This window comes from Podarcis tiliguerta (genome assembly GCF_965153285.1).
Source record: "Podarcis tiliguerta genome assembly, chromosome: 5".
Classification (NCBI taxonomy): domain Eukaryota; kingdom Metazoa; phylum Chordata; class Lepidosauria; order Squamata; family Lacertidae; genus Podarcis; species Podarcis tiliguerta.
Window position 1 is genome coordinate 71,547,364 of NC_139538.1, and position 18,437 is coordinate 71,565,800.

The 18,437-nt window shown below is 40.7% G+C and overlaps 1 protein-coding gene across 4 annotated transcripts in view; it reads right to left on the reverse strand.

Moving 5' to 3' along the window:
• Positions 1-18,437, reverse strand: part of ARID5B (AT-rich interaction domain 5B) — a 179,186-nt gene that overhangs the window by 20,392 nt on the left and 140,357 nt on the right. For all 4 annotated transcript variants that reach the window (XM_083439911.1, XM_083439910.1, XM_083439909.1 and 1 more), the window contains exon 8: positions 11,977-12,074. In XM_083439911.1, the coding sequence (XP_083296037.1) occupies positions 11,977-12,074 (98 nt within the window). The remainder of the gene's footprint in view (positions 1-11,976; positions 12,075-18,437) is intronic.

An 18,437-nucleotide genomic window follows, 5' to 3' on the forward strand; every position in this document is an offset into this window, starting at 1 on the left:
CCATTCCATACTGAATCAGGAAAGTAGTAGAATGCATTCGTAAACCTACTATTTATAGCTTGCAGCTTGAATCAGGGTAGCACACATTGCAACTGCAAGCCATAACATCAGCAGCGGGTTGATGGGGGTACACACTAATGTAGATACTGAATTACTCATGTTCAGTAGGACATGCTAACAGATGGCACATGATATCTCTCCTAATATGCTTCTAACACGGGGGGGGGGGGCAATCAAAGCTAAGCATTTTTCACTCCCCTTGATTTTGATGGGAATATTTATTGATGCGCTTAACTTTCACACAGAAATCTGTATGCTTTCACACAGAACTTTCACACAGAAAGTATGCCTCCATCTGCACTATATGTATAAAGCACTATCATGCCACTTCCCCCAAAGACTCCTGGGTACTGTGGTTTGTTAAGGGTGCTGAGGGTTGTGAGGGCACCTATGCACCTCACAATGCTACAATTCCCATAGTTACCTGGGAAAGGGGACTGAGTGTCAAAAAATACTGGGAACTGTAGCTCTGTGGGGAGAACAGGGGTCTCCTAAACACCCTTAACAGACTACAGTTCCCAGAATTCTTTGGGGGAAGTCATGACTATTTAAAGTGGGATAGCTGTGGTCTAAATGGCTTGGTCATACTGGCCATGACCCAGAAGCTGTACACCGGTTCCCTCGGCCAGTAAAGCAAGATGAGCGCTGCAACCCTAGAGTTGTTCAAGACTGGACCTAATGGTCAGGGGTCCCTTTACCTTTACCTAACACTGCTTTACATGTATAGTGCAGATGAAGCCTATGAGGCATCCATACATGTGTAATTTTATGCATGAAGATCAATCATTCTTTTTTAAGTTTGGCTCATCTGCTATTAGCCTTACTTTTGTCAGACTGCAGATATGAGGCCCAGTGTGTGTACGCACACCATGCCTGATCCTGCCGTCCTACCACACATAAAGGGTGTTTATCGAAGGTATGCGTGACTAGGACTTTCGTACGTAACACGTTTGCATTGTGGCTGCTTAAGTTAGCAAACGGAAGCAAGCCCCCCCCACACACCCAGCTGCAACCTTTCCTGCTGTGGCTGCAGCAGAGAAGAGGCTGAATACCATATACTGAAGACTGTATTTGCAAAATTTTCCTGCTCAGAACTTCAATATTGCTCCCAAAGCACAACCTAACTTAACATTCTGAAGGTTTGTTTTAAATTCCCCGATTGTGCGCGTATATAAATAAGTTTCTTCATTCACAAGGAGAACTTGTACTGATCTGTAGCTCAAATCAAACACGTACATTACTGGCAAAACCAACCACAGCTTTGCTTTGTTCGCAAACAATGCTACCTCATTCCTTGCAGAAAGCTCTCTTTATTCCTTTAATCGGGGACTTGTACTGAAACCCAGTAGGGAAGGTTGCCAAGTACCTCACATACGACCCAAAAATGGGAAGGCGGCATATATGGAAAAGAAAGTCACTAAAACCTCACCTAACACTGTCCTTGGGCTTCTATAGATCCTGCCTGCATCCAGTTCTGATCCGAAGGCTATTTTCAGTTTCCCCACAATATTCAGACAAAGAAGCCCAGATAACGAGGAAAGCTTATTCTTGAGACTTAAGCTATGTAAACATTAGAGGCTTAAAAAGCAGTGAGGTTGTTTCACCCCTGTAGTCTTTCAGCACATTTTTATTTTGCTGTACAAACCAGTGAGCGGGTGGGGATGTCTTCATCTGAAGTACATTACCTGATGTGTCTCGTCATGCCCACAACCCCACACCAGAGGTGCCACCTTCTGCAGAGAATTGAGGAGGGCCCTTTGAACATTTTGAAGGGGCCTGGCCCCTTCAAAAAATAGATCAGGGAACCACAGTGCCTCGGCCCCCAGGAGCAGGCACCCTTGTATTCCACGAAGCTGTCATCTGCACATGTGCAATGACTTTCTCAAAGTACACACCTCTGTTCAACTCTGCTTTAAGTTTTCAAATTGGAAGCTGGTTTGAGGGGGAAAGTATTTCTTCAGTAAGCTACAGGATACCTATGCATCATGGCTTAAGTGGCTTCAAACACAAGTGGCGGGAGAATATTGGAGCACAAACCACCAGAAGGCTCCTCCATTTTAAAACAACACACTTTGTGCATCTCTTGATAATGGCTTTCAGGTAGTTTTCAAAGCTACAAAACAAGTTGTGAACAAGTATTGCAAACACACATAAGACATTTTGACTAGAGAATTAAGAATCTGCTTTAAGGAGCAAACAATGGCATTCTTCTGTCACTAGATACTTTAATTTTAATATTTTTAGTTTAGAGGGGAGGCGGGGGGAGAGAAACATGCTTTCAGACTTTTCAATAGTTCTTTTGTTAAAGCATCCATTACTCACATAATTGAAAAGATGTTTGTTCAGTGGCATGCTTGAGAGTACAGTTATTTAATCTTAATGATAAAGCCCCGAGGACAGAAATATAAGTAGAAACCCTCTTGTTATTTATCAAAGAAGGAAAAAATGCCAAGGCAAATAATTGATTCTCAAACTCTCGCTTGGTGGAAAACTCACAATGAAATTCACAAATTGCAAAGGTTTTCTTAGAGACAGTTAGAGGCCCTGCTGCCAAAAGTCAGTTCAAGTACTACAGACAGGCCTGAGGTGATCAATAATTATTATTTTAGTTAATAAGATTTTAAGTTACATTTGGGTCTGTACAAACGGACCACTATGAGAACGGTGGAGGTTTCCTTCATTTGCAGACTGGTAACTGTCTTCTGACGCAAAATAAGCTGCTGTTTGTATAGGTTTATCAATATGGCGGCATTTGAATGAGGATCAACTGTCCACTTACTCCTCACACACCCACACAAAAAATCCCTGAAGCAGTTTTGAAGCTGTTTTTAAATATTTATGTTTGTTTAAAGGGGAACAAATGAATATATAAATGGATATACATATGGCTCTTTGAAAAATAAAAAAGGCACGCATGTGGAGAGGAGCAAGACTGGCTGATCTAGCACCTGATTTGCTGGTATGCAAATATATCATGCAGACTGTGAAACAGGAGAAGTCCATATTGTAAGGGAAGAAAACTGTTGCATCTTCTCCTGTTATATTATGCCTTTCTTCACTCTTATTTAATATATGACCGTCATGTACCACAGATGGCAGTTCTGTTGTACAAAAATGGCTTTATGTCTCTGAACTTTACTTCTATTTTGTTATTCCCAATGGCCAATACAAATAAATTTAGGCAGCAGTCTTATTATCATTTGCTTGGGAGAAAGTCCCATTAAACTCAGCGAGGCTTACTTCTGAGCAAATTTACTTCCTAGAAAAAACACAGGAGAGTGGGGGAGAGAATTGCTCTAGCAAAAGAAAAATCTTTTATTTGGTGCTTTCTTGCTTTCTTTTTGGTTAAACAAAGAACTAGCTGAAGTTTCCAGTATGGAACAAGACCTGGTTAATTTTTGCCTCGGGATGTTTTCAACAACCTGAACCCCAAACCTCCTATTAATTACAACCTTTAGTGAAGGGAACTAAAATATATTTTTAGATAGATGGTATAATAGGTTTTTCTATTGCCCCTCTGGACAGGATGTTAGTGCTTACAGATGCTCCTGAAATGTACACGCTTCTACAAAGTTCTCTCTAAACACTTTAAGCAAAGCAAAGAAAAACAAATAACATTTTGGTTGGACTATTGGACTCTCTTGTGTATGAAATTTCCTCACAGCATATGTATATGTCTTTACAGCTGTTTCAGGAACCTGCTTCCAATGCCTTATTTTGACCTAACTTGGTTTTGTGAGTAAAAATAGATTTCGTTTTTCATATTATCAGGATGGGGATATTGGAATATGAGATGTGTTTCCCCCCCTCGTGAAATAATCTTACGGGCACTTCAGCTGGACATATTTTTTTTTGTAAAAGCAAGCATTTGAACTGTTCAGATACATTACAAATGACTGATTTAAGACCAAGACAGGATCCATAGTTTTTAAGGAGCATGAAGACCCAGCAGCCGTAAGGCTGCAGAAAGGCCTCTGACTTGTTCTCTAAAGTATCAGGTTACATTTTAAAATATAATAAACCTCTTGCTGTTATGGCTGTGGAATGAGGCCTTTTAAACCAAGGAATCAGTGTAACCAATAAAAAGGACCATCTGTCTGAGAATGCAGGGAGTCTGTAACAATAGCTTTAAGGTGTCAAGTGCCCCATTCATTTCAATAGACTCTAATCCAGATGCCTATGATATTTTAAATGTCAACATTGTTAACTGACATCGCTGCTTATTAGAGCATGTAAGAAAGGAAAATAACCATCCCAATGTGAATGACTCTTCCAACTTGTCCCAAAGTGGAAGAAATTTCACAAAGCACTAGAGGAGATGAGAGGAAGAGAATTTTGATAGCATGGAAAGAGATAATATTCAAAGGTACCAGTTTCTCTCTCTTTCTTTCTTTCTCTCTCTCTCTCTCTCTCTCCCCCCTCCCCTTATGGGATGGATGGATGGGCTGCATGAGATGAAAAATACTTTATTGTCCTGTAAAAAAAAAAGACTTAGCAGAGCTTGTGTTTCCCAAGTTTGGGGGATTGAAGTATAGTGAAGAAACAGGAAAGAAAGGTTGTCTAAATTTAGACAAATAAGATAATGTATTAACCATCAACCAAGGACACCCACCCACACCCAGAAGTCATCTTAAAACTTTACTGTGGAAAAACTGAATGCAGACATCCAAGAAATTCTCTTATGAAATTATAGGAGAAACCAAGGCTAAGCAGGCTCCTTTATGAGTTCGGGTTAGAAAATACATCAGACCGACAGAACCAAGACTTCATGGTCTTTGCTGACATGGACTTTTTTTAAAAAAAAGAGAGCTGAAATTGTATTTTTTAAAAAACAGTGTTGTCTAGAAATAAACAAACAATAAAGTTTCAAAAAACACTCCTCAGAATTTGGGTCTGCAAATTATTATTGCTATTAGAATTTGTATACAGCTCTATACTCGCATGTTCTCTGAATATTGTAATGCTTATCAAATATCTGATATTTGTATTTTATGTCCTATGGTATTTGATTTCTGTATAATACATTTGAGTCTGAGATTTTATTTCAATCTTTCAAATTTGACAGATGGTGTTGGACAGCTTTTGCTAGTTGGGATGCAATGGTATTTAGTATTTGATAACTGGCATGCAATGGTATTTAATATTGGTGTTTCACAGTTGTTATGCAATGGTGTTTGACACTATTTGATAGTTGGCATGCAATGGTATTTAGCATCTGACAGTATTTGACAGCTTCTGCTGATCAGTTTTCATTTCTGAGGCCTGCCAACTCAAATCAAGAGATGCCAAAGTCGAAACCACTTGTGTTTTGAGGGGAAACCATTCAAAATACAAACTGAAATTACAAGGGCAAACGCATGCTTTCAGAATTAGAATGGAAGAATTGGCAAATGTGAATATTTACAAATATTTGCTTCAGTTCTACATTTTTATTTACATCTCAATTACATCATCCATACACACACCTAAACACTTTTCACTGAAAGCAAGCTTCTCGCAAGGTATTCCAGATGGTGGAAGTAAAGACTCCTAATGCCATCCATTGACATCCAACCCTACAATCTACATGCATCGTATACCTAAGCTCTTTTTTTTCCTTCCTACTCACATGGTCACCACAGAGTCTTACATATTATTTCTTAGAGGCCAGTCCCTCTTGAGTTCACAATGGGCCTTATTCTTAAATTATACAACTGCCACCACAATTTACTGAATCAGCGACATACAATTTAGAATTGATTCAGCCAGTTTAGTTATTTAGGTATTGTTTAGGTAAAGGTAAAGGGACCCCTGACCATTAAGTCCAGTCGCAGACGACTCTGGGATTGCGGCGCTCATCTCGCTTTACTGGCCGAGGGAGCTGGCGTTTGTCCGTAGACAGGTCATGTGGCCAGCATGACTAAGCTGCTTCTGGCGAACCAGAGCAGCGCACGGAAACACCGTTTACCTTCCCGCCGGAGCGGTACCTATTTATCTACTTGCACTTTGACGTGCTTTCGAACTGCTAGGTTGGCAGGAGCTGGGACTGAGCAACGGGAGCTCACCCAGTCGTGGGGATTTGAACCGCCAACCTTCTGATTGGCAGGCCCTAGGCTCTGTGGTTTAGACCACAGCGCCACCTATGACCCTTAGTTATTGTTTAGTTATTGACAGTTTTGGTTATAGAATTAAAATAAAATTGAAAGCCCAAGTAAAACAACAGATTAGACATTCATTCTTGACCAAAACTATTCAATCTTTAGCATGACACTCTAAATGTTGCTAAAGTATTGGACAGAGGGAGGGGCAACCACAAGTGGCAAAACATCAACTTGAGAGCTCAGTTAAATATAGGAAGACCACCTGATGCTCAATTCAATATACCGTAATTCAAAATCGGTCGTCAGTTGTATTACCTAGGAGGTAGAAGAGTCACAGAGTTTAGCCCTCAAGTTAAAGTTGTAACATCTGTGACAGTGTTAGATCTGTTTGTTGCAGCTTTTGTTGCCTTACTTATCTGCAATATGTAAAAATTCTCATTTTGACATGTAAATAAGTGCCCTATTGCTCTACCTGGATTTTAAATGTATTTGTTTGGGACAAGGAAAACACACATACACACAAACATTCTGATTCCACAACTGACATGATAGGGTTGAATACATTACATTTAAATATTTGGATTAATGAGGTAGTGAACACAACTTGGGCCAATCACTGTCTGACAACCTAACCTACCTCCATTGGGTCATTGTGAGGATAACATGGAGAAGGAGAGAACCACGTATTCCACTTTGAGCTCCTTGAAGGAAATGGTGAGGTATAAATGTAATTCAAAAAATATGTGGAACCATGGAAGCATGTGAAGGGAAAGATCTAACAGCCCTCTGGTTCTGTTGCATGCGTGGATTGTTGTGATTTCACACTTCAGCAAGTTCAAATGTGCAACCTATCACTTGCGTGTGATTTACTCCCTGCTCAAATGCTGGCTATCGTACGATGATGCCATGGGTTTTGTACAATAGATGTCACACCATTATGGAGTATATGCATGGCAGGTTTCAGTTCTGCTGTGAAGTATCCTAACAATTTTGACACTGCTGTCTCTGAATATAAAAAATGGTCAGTAACAGACAGAAAGCAGACATTTGGAATTCAAGTAGTCCAAGATACCCTGATTACTAAGACGTCTTAAAACACATTTTTATGACTAAAGTTTGACACTGGGACACAAAGTCTGCAATGTCCTATACGGAATGTTGTTGTAGAAGATATGCCTGTTCCTTTAAGGGTGGGTGGGGAACTGACAGGAAATAAAGATCAGAGCAGGGAGCTTCAAGTGAGAATATAGCTGTTGTCATAAGGCCCAAATTGCAAGTTACATTAAACGTGTAGTATGGTGTTACATGCTTCTTTTTTCAGTGTTAAACAGCAACTCTGTGTATGATCAAGAATGAGATTGCAGAGCATGAAGAGAGCGGTTTAACCTGATGAAATTCCTCTCCCATAGCTGATATTTGGCCCCGGAAAGAAGCTATCATTTGCACCAACAGCAGCTTTTAGGGGTTAGGGAGAAGGGTTTTCATTGGGGCCACAGTGCAGGGAGAAAGGGTTAAAACCACCCCATATGCTGCAGCCCTGATCTCTTCTGGCAGTTGCTCTTCAAAGTTGAAAGAAGTGTGCATAGCTAAACTACATTTTGGTTCTCAATGGAAGATAACTCTGTGAGTTTCTCCAACCAGAAACTGAGGGTCGGCAGGCTACTGGGTGTCTGCTGCCAGGAAAATGGCTCAGATGGGTTTTGAATTTCACCTTTCATGCATTTTAACTATCCTAGGATAGGAAAAGAAAGAGAATCTAATATGTGGATGTGCCTATGTTGTAGAGGGGTGTGCGTATTTCTTTGTGTGTTTGTTTACTAGCTTTCCTTAAACCATTCTTGAGCTTTGGCATCTCTAGTAGTAATCTCAATATTCTCTGTCAGGCGGAGTTACACCTTTTCAGATTTACTTCTACGGAAGGGAATACACAATCAGTCAAGTGTGTGAGAAGTGGACCTTCCTGGACAGACAATTTATAGAAGAACACATAACCTTAATGTGTAGTCTGTTTCCTTTTTAATTACATTTTGTTTAGGAAATGTGAGGTCACAAACACATCATGAAGAGAGAGAGAGTTTCCTAACAAAAACCACAACTTCCTGCTCATTTACAGCATCATGTCTATTTACTCAGGGAAACAAAAATCATCCATTGCGTATTTTGCGCAGGGGTGAAAAACAAACCAACCCCTGACTCACTTTCACTGGCACTGAGTGAAAACTGCATCTGATCTGATATCAATATCCTTAGAACACATTGCAAAGAACACTGTTCTATGAGAAAACTGACGATTTTCAATGATTTCTAAATCCCAGATGACCTAACATAGAAATGCAGGATCCTGACAGCGCACAAATCAGAAATCCAGGTTTGTGTTGTTGCGGTACTAAAGCCAGCCCATACTGTCTTTACTTTATGTGATCAGCCACTGTAATTTACAATAACTGTAGCCTCCTGATCAAAATAACAACTTGCACACTTTGCATGTGTTGAGTCACGTACATAGCAACAGCTCCACAATGGGAAAACATTAATGCTTTTTATATTGGTAATCATCTGTAACATGAGCAATTAAGTACAGTACTAATGGACTATTGCCAAGAGCTGGTACTAATATTAAAAACTGACAGAGATGAATAGGTTTGCAAGCCAAACTGGGCTGACAAGGACATTTTTATGAAGTGCTTGGACTGATTTGATTTAAACCAATCAGAGAGGCAGGTTTAGACCAGCCAGCCCTACAGCGACAATAATGCATTCATGGGCATTATACGATTCCTGCTATGCTTTAAATAAAAACATCCATTGATTCTCGGCTCAAAGCAACCAGCGCTTGCATTATTGCACTCATTAATAAGGCAAAAGGACGCTTAGAATGCATATCCAAAATAACACTTAGTGAACCCACTGGCAACAACACTTTGTTTTAAAAATGAAAATGTTTACTGGAAGTGAGCCACTTGCAATTAAAAAAACCAAATATGTCAATAACACACTGAAATCATGCTTAGCCCTTCTTTATTTGAAAGGGGGAGCACACACTGATATTTGAAAGGGGAGCCCACAGAGAGCGCTTTTTCATGTCAGACCATCTTCCCTGTCACTGTCATTTTCTACTAGTAGCAATACTTCAGCATCTCAGGCAGGGATCCTTCCTAGTCCTGACACCTGAGATCATAGAATCATAGAATAGTAGAGTTGGAAGGGGTCATGACGATCATCTAGTCCAACCTCCTTTAATGCAGGAATCTTTCACTGAGCATGGGGCTCGAACCCTGAGGATAAGGGTCTCATGCTCCACCAACTGAGATATCCTTCTATCCATTTGTTAAAAACAGCATGGATTACACGTGAGATATGGGGCGTGCACATGATGCTTGCGCCACAGTACTGTTCCCATCTAGTCCAAATTGTTATTAACGGATAAATCAAACCTGCAGAAAACTGTGTCAACTGCAACTCAACTGCTAATAGTTTTTAGGTGCCAGTCAACTTCTGCCAATTTTGTTTGTTTACAAGAACAGTTCTGCAACCTAGACAAATGGATTCAATGGCCTTTCTTTCTAATAGTTTATTCAAAACATTTTGCAAAACGCCATCTAATGTTGCTAGGCAAGGCCTCCAAATTTCCAAATTTCTTTCCAAATTTCCTATTACATTTTAAATCCGGTCTCATCTACAAAGTAGACCTTATGCTGCTTAACTGAAGTGTGAAAACTGGAGCTTACTTTGCTACCACTTTGGGAAAACCTGCCTGAAATGCAAACTTCTGTTGATGGGGGGTGGGGGTGGGGGAAGAGCAGAAACCGAGAGACATCAAGAAGCCAGAAAACGTTCACCTGTCAAGTTAATATTCCTGTCTGAGGAAGGTAGAGTCCAATTCACAGAAGCAACAGCACCAACAAGCCCACTTCTTTGTTCCCAGTTCTCACACAGCAAGAGAACGGAAGCATGAGTAACAAGAACAGAAGCGCCAAAGTTTGGGAGAAAGAATTCTAGGTGTGGCCAGACATCCTTTGCCCCACGAATGCATCCTGGCATGATCAGGGGAAATTCATGCTCCACTCATTATCTATTGCGGGGTGAGAGGGTATTTGGACCAATCAACCCTTCCTCCACCCGCTACACCAGCCACTGATTTGCAATGAGGATCAAAGATTGCATTAAAACCACAAAGTGTGTTTCCATGGCCACTTTTCTTCTTCCAGAAAAAGCAATCAAGGCCACAATCCGGAAAGGGGCCAAACATCAGGGTGACATTGACACCTTGGCTACTATTTGCTTCTGAAGTTGCTCTCCACGTAGCTGCTTTTTCTCAAAAACTAGGTGGCCAATGAAGCATGCTTTTTAAAAAAATGTGCTTAACATAACTTGTCGCTTGACCCTGAAATGGAGACTACACTCAAATGTCCCTCACAGCAGTCACCTTCCATGTGGGCACTAGCACTGCCTCTCCTTTATAGTGAGATTGCTAAAGGCGGTTGTTTGCAATTGAGTTATAGACAAATTTTAATTAATGCACTTAAATTAGTCGAGTCCATTGATTTCAATGGGTCTACCCTTGAGTATGACTTAGTTGGATACCACACTATGTTCTTTTTCTCCCAAGCCATATTCTTTGCCTCCCAAGTGAGGCAAAATCCCACAGAAATCAAGGTGACAAGGAACCAGCTAACCTCCATGGGATTTAATGGGACTTGACCAAACTAAAATTCTCTAAAGCGGTGCTCACTGGCTATGATCCAAAGAGTCTGTTTACTTTGACTCATATTATTCAGTGGGATCAACTGAGAACGGCCAACTCTTAATGTGGATTGTCCATAATTTGTACGGTTCCATCCAAGCTCCCACGCTAGAAGACATTTACTTACGTACCTGTAAGACTAATCAGATTTGCACTCTGGAATTTAAAGTGAACAATAGTCCTATACAAAATATGGCTGGCACCTCACTTCTTTCAGTCTGGCTAGCAGTTAACACTTTAGAAAAGACACGTATGTTCAACGTATGTCAAAAAAGCATTGCAATGCTGTAAGATGGTGATAAACAAACACTTTCTTGGCCCCTACAGGAAACTAGTTAGTGATCTGGAGCATGAGATCATATTGCTCATTTCAGAGCTTGAAAGCACACATATTTTATTAATGGCCGTATTTTCTCAAAATTCTTTTAAGGAAGCATCACAACCGTATCATGTTATCCGATGTACACTGGATACCCAACCTTTGGAAACTATTATTAACTCAGAAAGGGTACAAAATCAATGTTTATAAAACAGCAACTCTGCTGCACTTTAGAAAGATAAATGGTTGTCAGCTGCAAGAAGAAAGGAGAGAAGAAAACATTAAAGGAATATGGAAGAAATGTTTTTTCCCCCCGTGACTTATAATGGGAACATCCCACTAATCTGAAGACAGCCTTACATTGCTTTATTTGCATTTATCTGCAGAGTGGTTTTTAAAAGACAAAAAACAAACAAACAAAAAAACCCAGCCAAAGCAGTTAAGATATGATCATTTTGTCCATCGTCAAACTATCATCTGTTTTGCTCATCAGTTACAGCCTCTATATTATAGAAGCTTTGGTAAAACAAGGTATGAAGAAGAAAGGAATCATATCCCCCGATTTATTTGCTTTGCAATCGGAGACACACACTGGTTTAAATTACAGCATATTACAGGACTAAACTGGTGATGGAATATTTACTGTGCCTTTTGTAAGAGGCCTTCTTGCCTCTCCCCCCTCTCTGCCCCCATTTCTTTACAAAAGGCTTTGAAGTCCCTTCAAATTAATTTTTCTCCTTTATTAAACAAGCATTTCATATTTGTTATCTTACCTTTCATAATGTCTACGAGTACACGTGGCTGCACTTGTGCTCCCAGGGTTACCACCTAATTCATCATAAATATGTTTCCATTGTCGGCGGGCTGTTATCTGTAAAAGTGGCAATGGAAAATTTAATCTTGCATCTTTACAGATATTTGTGTGTGTGCAGAGTTTGAATTCACAGCAACAAATGTATATGTGAGACATTTAGAACGCCATGTACTACAAGCACTATTAAATCCCCTCTAGAACGGATTGAATATGTATCTATGGCTCTTTTAAAAGCAAAAGAGAGAGAGAGACATTTTTCACATTTGCTTCACATAAACCTTTTTTTTTGTACAATTGGGTTTTACTGCTGTCTCATTATCAAGCAATTTTGCTATTTTGTGTGTACGATTTCTTGAAAAGGAACTTCAATCAATTGAGGGCCATTAAGCATCAAAATGTATGCAGACAAATCCCTTGGTAAATTATGAAAATGAATCTCAAACTAAGCACAAATAATGATTACATAGTTATTTTAACTGAGTTAGTGAAAATGAATCCATTGCAAACCCTTAATCCATCACAGGCTCCCCTAAATCCACATAGACTCACAGCCTGTAACTCTATATGTTACAAGCTGTTTATTTTCATCCGTCTGCGTCAGTAAAATATATAGTTCAAATGGTAGTGAAATCTAAACACTATCCAATGTTAATATCTGAATTATTTGGCTAAATGGAAGAAAATAAACATCTTCTAAAGTATTAACTTGCACGCTATGTTTTTTTGGTGGGGAGGAACGTTGCACAGAAAAATGGGGCCAAAAGAATAATAGATACAAGACCTGGCAAAATAATTGTTCTGAATTCCACTTCATTATTTTCTATAGTCTTAACAGGAAGAAAAACAGGAACCTGAGAGGCAAAGCTTGGTAATAGTCAACCTTTTTCTGCATGCAATTTAAAAAGTGGGGGCATGTTGTTGTGGGAAATTGCTTAGAAAAGATGTTTTAAAAATAAATTCTGAGTGAATTTTGTCATTTTTGTGGAATGCTGTGGTGCTTAATAGAGAGTCCCACAGAATTCTTTACAGTTACCCACAGTGCTGCTGATGAAGTTCACTAAGGAGCCAAAGGCAGCAATCAAAAGAAAACAAATATCAAAACTTGCAATCTGGGGGCCTGTAATTTTAATCTTAAAAAGAGCAGATGAGTGGAGCAGTTAAATATTATAGGGTAAATGATGCTTTTCCTGCTCTGCATAAAGATAAAACGCTTCCTTTTCAGAAACCCAGCTTCAAAAGCAAGAGACGTGTTATTTGGTAATGTTATAATTTCAGAGAAACATCCTTGAAGCTTATCTTTGTTTTGTTCTCATTAGACATAACCACCGCCTACTTCTAGATGCCGATTAAATCAAAAATGCCTATTTGTTCATCAGTAGTATGAAATAACCTAAAACCTTGATAAAACTGTCTTCTGTGTGGGGAAATTAAATATTCAGTTACAACTTATTTGCAAAGCTGTTTTGGGTTTTTTTTCAACTTAAAGGAGCAACTGCATGACTGTAGAAATGGCATGTACACACACCCGGATCCCACGCTCCTCCCTCCACACGCTGTGGTGATGTTGTGCACAAAGAACCAAGGGCTCCTGGCGCACAATATCCCACCAGATCTAGAGTGCATGGGGCACAACTGGCAAATCCAGGACTCCCATATGGGGAGGTACACACAAGATGGCTGATCTACAGACCCATTTACGCAGACACCACAGACAGAAATGGGCACAGTGGCGCAACAGGGCAGATTAGCCAAGACGCAGGCATGGAACAAGAACATTGTGTTTTGATTATCCCTGGAGGTTGAAATCGTTCTTGCAGTAGGTACGAGAGAGCGTTCATGCAAGCCCACTATGGCTCAGAGAAATAAAGTGACAAGGAAGTCAGTATCAACCCATCTTAGATTCTGTGCCAAGCGTGACTAGTTTTGAAGATCAAGGTGGAAAACGGCTGTTTGGTTGGTCTCACTGCACTTATTCAGTTAAAAGTGAATAACCTGAATGTAAATGCACACTTTTAACAGAATGGATGCTCCTCTCCCCCATCTGTGAGCATTACAGTTTAAGGTGTGGAAATGTTTAATAGAACACTTCTCTCTTTTTTTACTAATTCAGATTCCGTTTCTCTTGGCAGTCATGCCTGCTCTGAAATCAATAGGCCAGCACCACTTATTTACCATAATGATTATGCTAAGTTATGCTGACGTGGTGATGAAAGACCCAGTTCCTGGAAGTCTCGACACCATGCCTTATTTAAATTTTTTAAAAATAAGGCCTAACGCCTGATGTCATAATCTTCTTAAAGGATATGAACGAAGCAAACTTTTTTTTCTGGAAAGTTCAGAAATCCCTGCCACCATTATATTTAGGGCATGATTGCTCACAAATCGACACTAGACTTTCCTTCCATTAGCATCCTTTTATCCAAGTCCCCCCCCCCCATTTTTCCTTTGTGCTAATGCGATATGGGGAGCAGACGTACCGTCAGGATCCCTACCGATGCCCCCTGCTGCTCTCTGACTATTCTGTATTCCACTCCAAACTAACACAGTGCAACTCTACAAGTCAAATTCAGCCCACTAGCCAAGTGGAGCATCACACCAGGGGCTCAGTGAGCTTACTGCTTTGCCGCTTGTCTGGAATTGCAAACCATGGACTGTCTCAAACACCTGGCAGGCCAAGCTACTAATACTTGACAAGCTCCATTTGGTTTGATGGGCCACAAGTTGTGCTCAGCTGTTCTATACAAATTTCACTTTCATACTGGAAAATGCAGTATGCTTCCAACTGTTGTTTAAAGTTTGGACAACTTATTGCTAGATAAAAGTGTCATTTCCCTTCTATCGTAAAAGGCTTCTTCAGTGCAATCTTTGCTCGAAGCTGCCATGGAAATGCCAAGCTCATATTCTATCTTCCCATATTAATACAGACAGTAACCCATTCATTGCAGTGTTATTGTAATGTTTCCCGGTTTCCACTGCAACTATCACCAAAGAACAGTGAACTTTAACTAGGTCAGGCATGGCCAAACTTGGCCCTCCCTATGTTTTGGGACTACAATTCCCATCATCCCTGACCACTGGTCCTGTTAGCTAGGGATGATGCGAGTTGTAGTCCCCAAAACATCTGGAGGGCCAAGTTTGGCCATGCCTGATCTAGGTGATCAATGTTCTTCCCATGATTAAATTTAAGTAATTAAAGTGTGTCTTCTGGGAACCTGGTCTTAAAAGACTATAAAGAGAACACCACCTGTAATGTTCATTTTTGATATTTGATTCAAGACAATCTGTTCTAATTCATGTGTGTCCCTCTGTTTCTGCTTAAAGGTGCAACAATATTTGCACATGGTATCTGTAGCAATGGAAGGGACCCCAAGGGTCATCCAGTTCAACCCCCTGCTATGCAGGAATCTCAACAAAGCATCCATGACAGATGACCATCCAACCTCTGCCTCCACTGAATGAGAGTCCACCACCTCTCATGGGAGTCTGTTCCACTGTTGAACATCTCTTACTATTTGTTATTTAAAGATTTGTTCTGGGGCCGTAGCTCTCAATCATAACAGCTGAGACTTGCTTAAAGCTGTCAGTCTCTCCACAGAAAAAGGAATATGACAGAATAGAGTGGGTTCAAAGCCTACTATAATTTAAATTTCCCCCAAAGAGCAATCCGGGCAAGTTTGAAACAGGTGGGAATTTACTGTTTTAAAGAATCACCTGAGTCTTTGGATTATTATTATTACCTCTGCATTTTCTCAGATTTATTGGGATGGATCTAATTAAAATCGGGAAACGTTATAGCCCATTAGAGCTACCCTGCTCTGCAAGGGAGGCTCCACTACTTTCAACTTTAAGAAGAAACTTATATGGATGGTTTTAAATGGCAGAAGATTAAAACAGAAAAGGGGCAACTCTGAAAGAGAGAGATACTAAGATGGTATAAGTGGGGCCCTGCAACAAAATACTGCAATCTGTAGTTTTACTCTTCAGGGATCCAGTCATTCCATTCATAGCTCAGATGGTGGAGCATGAGACTTTTAATCCCAGGGTTGTGGGTTTAAGCCCCACCTTAGGCAAAAAAATTATGCATTGCATAGTCCCTTCCAACTCTACAGTCCTATGATTCTATGATTCATTCCACTCCACTCCCCAAAGCAAATCAGCATTCCATGCCAACTGAGCACAGTCAGCCACCATTGAGCTGTTTGGTGTCCCCTCACCTCCATTTGGGTGTGGGATGGACACGCTACCATCCAATTCCAGCTACATTAAAATCTCTCAGTTTAAACTTGCTATGAACTGGATCAGCTCTGTACTGTAACATTTTGACAGTACTGTGACTGTACTGACTGTACTGACTGTACTGTAACATGTTGACAGTAGGGGAATATTTCAATGAACACACGTTCATTGAAGCTTATTGCTTTTATTATTATGTTCCTGGTCAACTTCCTCACCACTACCCATGACTCTTATCAGGTGATGCCATAACTATAGGCCTAATCAAGACAGTGAAAGCTGTAGCCACATAAGAGCATCTCCAAGGCATCCATAGCTAAATGGATTCTCCATGACCAGATGCATTATGGACACCTGGCTTGATCAACTAGGGCAATTCTTATGTACACACTGCACCTCAAAACTCTGTACAAGTAAATCTGACGAACTACAGGTGTAGCCTGATACCCCACTGAAGAGCAAGCATCTGTTGAGTCAAAAAGCAGACACAAGCTAATGGTATGCAATTAAGATCGTGCAATGGGGTAGTTTCTGAAACAGAGAACACCTCCACGGCCAATGCAAATTCAAAAACAAATCTTGGGGGCAATCAGAATATTGTTGGAAATAGTGTCAGCATAGATATCATTTGATTTAAAATGATGAATGATGCCCAGGAGCCTAATTCTGAATCTAGTGTAAAGGCTTTGGGGGAGAGATGCCTCCAGTGTGACAGTATTACTTCCAAAACACTGATTTCATGTTAACTCTGAAGGAAATAAGGCATTTACTCTGAGTCATCAGGAAAAACCGCTTTTCTCTATTGTTTGTATTTTACATCTGTCTCCAGCCTGTGGCACATCCATTCATTGGAAAATGAGCTCACATGTTCAAGTTAAGAGATAACCAATGTTTAGTTGGCAATAGCCAACCTGAGCTGGACTTATCAGTCCCCATCTTGAATCCCACAGCTGGACAACTGCCTGAGGCAATAAATCAGACATCATGGACCACTGTCACCTACAGACATTTGGCGGTCCCTGTTTCAGACATTTAGGTTATCATGCACAACTATAATTCCCAAAAGGATAACACTATCTAAATTCAACTAGAATTCTTAAGCAGCTCATGCCAGCATATGTTGTTCTGAATTCAGAACTCCACAATAATTTTGTAACATACAGAAGGCCTCAGGAAAAGCAACAACACCAAAAGATTTTTGACCCTTACGCCTAAACAACAAACAGAAAGGAGTACACCATATTTTTCGCTCTATAGGACACACCTGACCATAGGATGCACCTTGTTGTAGAGGGGGAGAACAAGAAAAAAATAAATTCTCCCCCTCTCTGCTCAGCGCCCCTTCAGCGAAGCGGCAGGAGAAACGGAGTCCCTTCAATTTCTCCTCCTGCTTAGCTGAAGGGTCGCTATGCCTTAGCTGAAGGGGCACCTATCCTTCAGCGAAAGGAAGCCAAAGGAAGGAGCTCCTGCTGTGCTCCGGAGGCTTCCGGCGGCTATCTTTGAAGCCTGGAGAGCGAGAGGGGTTGGTGCGCACTGACCCCTCTCGCTCTCCAGGCTTCAGCGAAAGCAACGCGAAGCCTCCGGAGCGTGGCGGGAGCACTCCCACTGCACTTTGGAGGCTTTGCGTTGCTATTGCTGAAGCCAAGGAGCCTGCATTTGCTCCATAAGATGCACACACATTTCCCCTTAATTTTTGGAGGGGAAAATGTGCACCTTATAGAGTGAAAAATACGGTATATCAAACAAACAAACAAACAAATGTGGGGTGTGAATTAGGAGTATATGAGTACCAATGCAAATCTGCCACTTGGATCTCTATCAGGTGCATGCTGAAGTGTATCCAACACTTCTTATCTGAATTATGCTGGGAACTAACGGGCTGCACATGCACTAGGTCTTCAGAGGCACCCTTTCAAACTAGGAACCCCTTCTGCCCCGCTAAAAAGCTGTTGCTGACAGCAGGAGTGCTGCAAAACAGAAGGGAAAATATGGGCATCAGAATCTTGTTTAATCTGTGTATATGCAGGAGTGGTGCTAGTATCAGCATCCTGTATCCTCTGCCTCATCATTCCTGCTCAGATCAGGGAAGCTTTCTCGTGTGCCTGCTTTAGTTGAATTGTTTGCAGCAGAACATGAACTGCTTGCTGGCTGGGCAGACATCCCCTTAAGCTTAGTTTGGTCAAAGTG